This window comes from Myotis nattereri (assembly GCF_964212035.1).
Source record: "Myotis nattereri genome assembly, chromosome: 8".
In the NCBI taxonomy this organism is placed as follows: domain Eukaryota; kingdom Metazoa; phylum Chordata; class Mammalia; order Chiroptera; family Vespertilionidae; genus Myotis; species Myotis nattereri.
Window position 1 is genome coordinate 54849019 of NC_138083.1, and position 7088 is coordinate 54856106.

General features: G+C 45.2%; 1 protein-coding gene across 1 annotated transcript in view; it reads left to right on the plus strand.

Moving 5' to 3' along the window:
• The window catches only part of PARD6G (par-6 family cell polarity regulator gamma), a 65336-nt gene extending 59598 nt beyond the window's left edge, over positions 1 to 5738 (plus strand). The window contains exon 3 of the mRNA XM_081097463.1: positions 2952 to 5738. Within this exon, the coding sequence (XP_080953589.1) occupies positions 2952 to 3769 (818 nt within the window). The 3' untranslated portion in view covers positions 3770 to 5738. The remainder of the gene's footprint in view (positions 1 to 2951) is intronic.
• The last annotated feature ends 1350 nt before the right edge of the window (positions 5739 to 7088 follow it).

Sequence of the window (7088 nt, forward strand, 5' to 3'; positions counted from 1 at the left end):
GATAGATCTAGTGCTCAGAAACTCCTCAGCTTTTATCTGGTAATATTTGGATTTCTCACAGTTTTGCTGGATGTAAGATTCTTGGTTGACACTTCTTTTTCTTTCTTTCTTTTTTTTTTTTAAAGGATTCTTTTAAAAAAATATATTTTTATTGATTTCAGAGAGGAAGGGAGAGGGAGGGAGAGATAGAAACATCAATGATGAAAGAGAATCATTGATTGGTTTCCTCCTGCACCCCCCACACTGGGGATTGAGTCTGCAACCCAGGCATATGCCCTTAGTTGGAATTGAACCTGGGACCCTTCAGTCTGCAGACTGATGCTCTACTCACTGAGCCAAATTGGCTAGGGAAACAGTTCTTTTTCTTTTAGCACTTTGACTATATCAGCCCACCGCCTTCTGTTCTCCAAATTTTCTGCTAAGAAATCTGCAGATAATCTTACTGATGCTCCCTTGTATGTGATGACTCTCTTCTCTCTTGCTTTTAAGATTTCTCTTTGTCTTTTGAAATTTTGATTGTAATGTATCTCAGTTTGGGTCTCCTTGACTTCATCTTACATAGAGTTCATTGAGCTTCTTGGATGTTTATATTCATGCATTTCATCAAATTTGAGAGTTTCAGGCATTATCTCTTCAAATATTCTCTCTCCATCCCTTTCTCTTCTTCTGGAACTCCCATGATGCACATGTTGGTTTTGTTAGCCTAAAAAAAAAAAAGACCTTTCAAAATGAGAAGCAAACGCATGTTTATTTGAGAGCAGTAAGAATAGCTATTCAGGAAGCACTGATTCAGGTAGAAGCCCAAATAGTGTTCTGGTTAGGAGACAAAGGCAATGAGTATTTATGAGAAAGGGAAGAGGAACAATTATATCCATAGAAGGAAGGCATTTCTATAGATGCAGATAACATAACATAGTGACGCCAATTCTAAATAATGCTTTCAATTTTCAGTATAGTAGCCATCAATCTAGTAGTCATAATAACTGTTTTCTTATTATTTTTGCAAACAATGGGGGACTCAAAATTGCTTCGGCCCAGTCCAAAGTTATTTTCCCCTGCTTTAATATCCAAAGATTTGAGGCATAAGATATGCAAGGCAGTTCCTTTGGGAGGGCAGCTCCGGCTCCATTTTAAAGGGATCCATTTTTATTATTGTTTACAGGCACCATACATTCACTTTTCTCTAATTTTTTTCTTTTAGTTTCTCAGCAATAATAATTTATATTGTCCTATCTTAAGCTCATTGATTTCTTCTTTTACTTATTCAAAGCTGACTTTGAATTCCCCTAGTGAATTTTGTACTTCAGTTATATATACCTTTCAGCTCCAGAATTTCTATTTGGTTTCCTCTTAGGTTTTCTATCATTTAGTGATATTTCCATTTTGTTTACACCTTGCTTTCTGGTCTTGCCTGGCTTGTGTTTTTTTTTTTAATGGAACATACTCTCCTGTTGCTTTTAATATCTTGTGGGTTTTTTTCTTGAACACTGGACATTTGGATCTAATAACTTAACTCTGGAAATCAGATTCTCCCCCTTCCCCAGGGTTTGCTGGTTTAGTCTTTTTATTTATTTTTTATTTTTTTTATAGGCTCTCTCTGTGCCTCGGATGAGCCTGAGATGTTTCCTCGGGTCTTTTCTGGGGATGTGTTGCCACTTTGTAATTTTCCTCTATGTGCAGTTGTTTTTGTGATTTTTTTTAAAAAAAATCCCCACCTGAAGATATGTTTCCATCGATTTTAGAGAGAGAGGAAACTCAGGAACGAGAGAGATTGGCTGCCTCCCATATTCACCCCCATCAGGGTTCGAATGGGCAACCTGGGTATGTGCCTTAACCAGGAATTGGATCCGCAACCTTTTGGTTCTCTGGACAACACCCCAACCAACTGAGCCACCAGGCCAAGGTGCCAGTTGTTTTTAAATGTCCTAGACTTTAATGTCTGGCTCCCGGCATTCTCCCTTTAAATCTCACAGAAGCCACTTGAGCCGGGGAGGGGCTTCATACCGAGGAGGAGGGGCAACGACAATGGCTACCCACCTCTTTGTCTGCATCTCTTTAGCCGGAAGCAGCAATCAGCTCTCAGCACCGACTCCCAGTATTTGGAAGACAGAGTCTTTTTGACCACATTGGCTTCCACCGTCTGTACGAGCTGCTGTGTAAGAAACCACGTGCACAGCTGCCTGCCAGGGAGTTGGGGCGGAGGATGGGCAGCCTCACTGTGCTAGTCAATGGAATTTACCCAAATGGACCATTATCACTGTCCAGCTCGTCTTCTTGAAATTGCAGACCTTCGATAGAGACTCCAGAGTTCCCAAGTGGTGACATCAGACAGATGCTGCCCCTGCAGTTGTCCTGCTGGGGAGAGAAATTCCTGGTACTTCCTCTCCACCATCTTCCCAGAATCCCGACAGGCACTCCTAACCCTTCCGTCTATTGTTAATTCTCTTTATCGCAGTGTCTTGTTAGTACCTCGTAATCTTTCCACCGTCTCATTGGTTGCCGTGGGGCCGTTGTGAGATTTGTAGAAAGTCAATTGGAGGGACGTGGCTGCACTTGAACCTGGCCTCAAACATTTGCCTAGTGAATATGTTGGGCCAGCCCCGCTGCTGCGAGGATGGCTGTGTGCACATCATCCCCGAGGCTATCTGATACTTTCCAGAACAGGGACGTGTGACAGAAGGAACTGACAGTTCAGCTCCGAAGTGTGTGTGTGTGTGTGTGTGTGTGTGTGTGTGTGTGTGTGTGTGTGTGTGAGACTTGGGGGGCTGGGGTTAGTGGTGCCCACTCTTCCGATGTCCCCGGGGTCCCGTGGGGAGTGTGAGAAGCGGCTGAAAGGTGAGCAGCAGGAGGAGCCGAGATGCACCCATGCAGGCCGGGCTCCAGGTGGCTGCGTTGTTTTGTGGCGCTGTGTCACCGGCGTCCTCGGTCCTGACTCTCATCTTCTCTTCCAGAGGAGGCCGAGCAGGGCCTGGCGACCGGCTCGCTCTCGCGGCGCAAGAAGGCGCTGGCGCTGCGGGAGGAGGGGCCCCGCCGGCGCGCGCACCTGCACATCGGGCTCCCGCACGACTTCCGCCCCGTGTCCTCCATCATCGACGTGGACATCCTGCCCGAGACGCACCGGCGCGTGAGGCTGTACCGGCACGGCTGCCAGAAACCTCTGGGCTTCTACATCCGCGACGGCGTGAGCGTGCGGGTGGCGCCGCAGGGGCTGGAGAAGGTGCCGGGCATCTTCATCTCGCGCATGGTGCCGGGGGGCCTGGCCGAGAGCACCGGGCTTCTGGCCGTGGACGACGAGGTGCTGGAGGTGAATGGCATCGAGGTGGCGGGCAAGACGCTGGACCAGGTCACGGACATGATGATCGCCAACAGCCACAACCTCATCGTCACGGTCAAGCCGGCCAACCAGCGGAACAACGTGCTGCGCGGCAGCCGCGCCGCCTCCGGCAGCTCCGGCCGCTCCTCGGACAGCACGGCCAGCCGCCACAGCCTGCAGGCCCCGGCGCCGCACAGCCTGCCCGCCGACGACATGGAGAGCGACGAGGAGCCCGACGTGGTGCTGGAGGGAGACCTGGAGCCTCGGTCGATGCCGCGGCTCCCTCCCGGCAGCCTCAGCCGGGTCAATGGTGCGGGCCCAGCCTCCGGACTGCACGGCCCTGGGCGCGACAGCCGCGTCCTCAGGCTGCTCAGCTCGTTCCCGCCTGACATCCACCACAGCCTGGCGCTGCCCCCTGGCGGCGTGGAGGAGCATGGGCCGGCTGTCACCCTTTAGCGCGGGGCCACCCTGCAGCGCCGGGCATCTCCCTGTAGCATCCTGCCCCAGCCCGAGCGTCCTGACCACAGTCTGGCGGCAGGGACCAGTCCCCTCCCGTTTTTAAAATAAGATAATTGTATATGTCACCCCCTCCTCTGTGTTTTTATTTATCCCTCCCTTTGCTTCCACAACCCTACTCGATGTTTCAATTTATGGACAGAAAATAAAAATACTGCCTATTTTTTATAAATCTCTCCACAAACAGAAGGTGCACACTTGGCGCGCACACACCAGGCCCATTGCAGGTCCAGGGCCTTTGTAAAGTTATTTTCTGGCCAAGTGTAGGAAATACGTCCTTTTTAAAATTTTAAAAAGACTTTATTTTTTTAAACGAAGCTTTAAAATTACCCTTTCAAAGGGCAAGTTCATGTTTTTAACTCCAGCGATGCACACACACCTACTTGTTGGCACCGCGTCTTCTGTGTTTCGCGTGGATCCTTCTGGTGGGCTGGACGCTGTGAGGAAGGTACCTGGCAGGAAGGGAAAGACTGATTCTTAAGAACAGACTCACCCACATCTCTAATAGGTATGACTGTAGAAGACAAATTTCAAATTGTCAGTTATAGTCCTGTTTCAAATAGCCAAATGGGAGCGGCACCCCCAGACCTCACTGGGAAAAGGGGCGCTTCTGACTGAGGTCATGCCCCTTGACCTGGGACGCCCCAAGGGCTGTCAGTTGCCCTCAGGAAAGCAGCCAGCTCTGCTCCGCAATACCTTTTGTGATCAAAAGCCAGTATTTACTTGGAGATAAAAAACCAGTCTTTTCCATGACTTCACTTTCTGAAATGTTTCCATAGAAATGGTGGACAACCCTACCCGACCTCCAGGCAAGCCTTTGAAAGCTCACAGACATTTGGGCCGATGTCTGTTATCTTCATTTTAAAATATCTTCGTATGAAACGTAATGATTTTTTAACACAGATTCGATCCGTTGCCACTTCCCTTTGATCTTGTAGCAATATTTACATATTTAGGAATTTCGAATGTTTTATTCCATGTTTATACCAATGAAGTTTTATATGAAGTGTATATTCTGTTTGAATCCGATATCGAGGAGATAATGTTACAGTTGATATTTTGAGGATTAACCTTTGACCAAATAAAGCTTTCATATAACTACAGGTAAAAATATTTTTTTAGGTGGCCTTTCATTGCAGCTGCTTCCCCTGTGGCCCAGCACCCACTGCTGGTCAATGGCAGAACTGTCCTTCCTTCATGGATGTCAGACTATCTGAAAACTCTCTCACTGTTTTCATTTTTCCTGAACTTGTTAAGTGAAAAGCAAATTATTTTCCTTTCGTGCATAAAGTATTTATTGTTCAGAAATAGCTTTTATTGAGTACTTGTTCCCTGCGCCTATGTTTGATATTTTTATTTGAATGCCCGTCTCTCTCCTACCCATTTTCCCCTAGGCACAGGGAAGACCAAAGACACTCCCCACTTTGAGGTCCTAGTGAGAGCGTACACACTTCCAAATTTATGGGCTCCAATGAACTGTGCAAGCATCTTGTTTGGTGCCCCAGCAGTCGGAGGTATTTTTTTTTCTACCATGACACGTATAATAGAACCAAAACTCTAATGCTAACATACTACCACAAAGGAAATGTTATTTTACTAAGTTATTGCTGGTTCGAGAGTATCTTGTTGAATAACTGGGTCTGTTACCAAGAAATAAAGTTATATTTCTTACCATGTTTTAAGTTGTTAAGCAAATGTGAATAAATTTTTTTTTTTTTAAAAAAAAAGATTGTGCGCTATTCAGAATTTTAGGAGTTATGAACTGCTTGGAATAGCTGCTTGCGTGTATTTTTCTACCCAGGTCTATACTTCTGCCATTTTCTTTAAAAAGCAAACAATATTGTATTATGTGGTAAAGTTTTCTTGGTTTTATATATCAAAGAATAAAAACATTTTCTTTGTGTTCTTCAGTTGTGTTCTAAATAACAGAGAATATCAGTGTTAACAACAAAACAGATAAACTTATAGCTCTGGTGGGATGCCTGGAATACTTACGATGTGCCTGTCATGGGTCATATATTTACATATTTTTTAAGCCTCACCCGAGGATATGTTTTTATTGATAAGAGAGAGAGAGAGAGAGAGAGAGAGAGAGAGAGAGAGACGTTGATGTGAGAAACATCTATCAGTTGCCTCCTGTACACTTCCTGACCAGATTCAACTTGACCAGGTTTGACCAGGGATTGAACCCGCAACCTGGGCATGTGCCCTGACCGGGAATCAAACTCATGACCCTTTGGTGCAGGGGAGAATGCTCCAACCAAAGGAGCCACACTGGCCAGGGCTGTCATGGGTCATATTTTTTCACTTAATCTTCACATGTTCTCCATGAGGCAAGTATTATCCTCATTATACAGATGAGAAAATGGGTCCAAACAGTAGTGTCATTTTAAATTACCAAATTATAGACATATTTGGTGGGAGATTGATGTGTCTTAGGTCTATAACCTTCTTTTGAAGTCCTTTTGAAAAAGCTTTTCTGAATTCTTACACAGATCCTCCTAAATATATTCTGGTTTGCAAAATTTGCAATAACACATTATCATCTCACTTCTGGATTAAAAAACACACAAAGAAACATTAATTTTAAAATTATATGTGTCCCTATGTTCATTGCAGCATTATTTTCAATAGCCAAGATATGGAAACAACCTAAGTGTCTATCACTGGAAAATGAATAAAGATGTACATACATACAATGGGATATTATTCAGCCACAAAATAATGAAATCTTGCACAATGTGACATGGATGGACCTTGAGGGCATTATGATAAGTGAAATAAGTCAGACAGAGAAAGACAGATACAGTATGATCTCACTTGTATGTGGAATTGAAAACAAACAACAAAAGATACAGTAAACAGATTGGTGGTTGCCAAAGGGGTTGAGCGAGGGAGAAATGGGAGACAGGCTAAAAAGGTACAAACTTTCAGTTGTAAACTAAGTCATGAAGTTGTAGTACAGAATGGTGACTGAACTGCATCCAGCGTGGCCAGGGGTGAACCTGAGGAGGGGCAGTGAAGGATTAAAGAAGACAGACAAGAGAATGCAGTTGGGGCTAGGTAGGTTCGCTTGTGCCTGGATGAGGACACAGTGACCCAGCCTGTAAGCCCGAAGCTTTATTTTATAGTCAGAGCACACAAAGCAAAACAAGGGGAGTGGTCAACATGTTTACAATGTTCTTGCATGTTTCAAATCTATTTCATTACTCAAGCCTTATTTTGGCATCACTTGCTGCACCTCCCACAGCCCATTAGC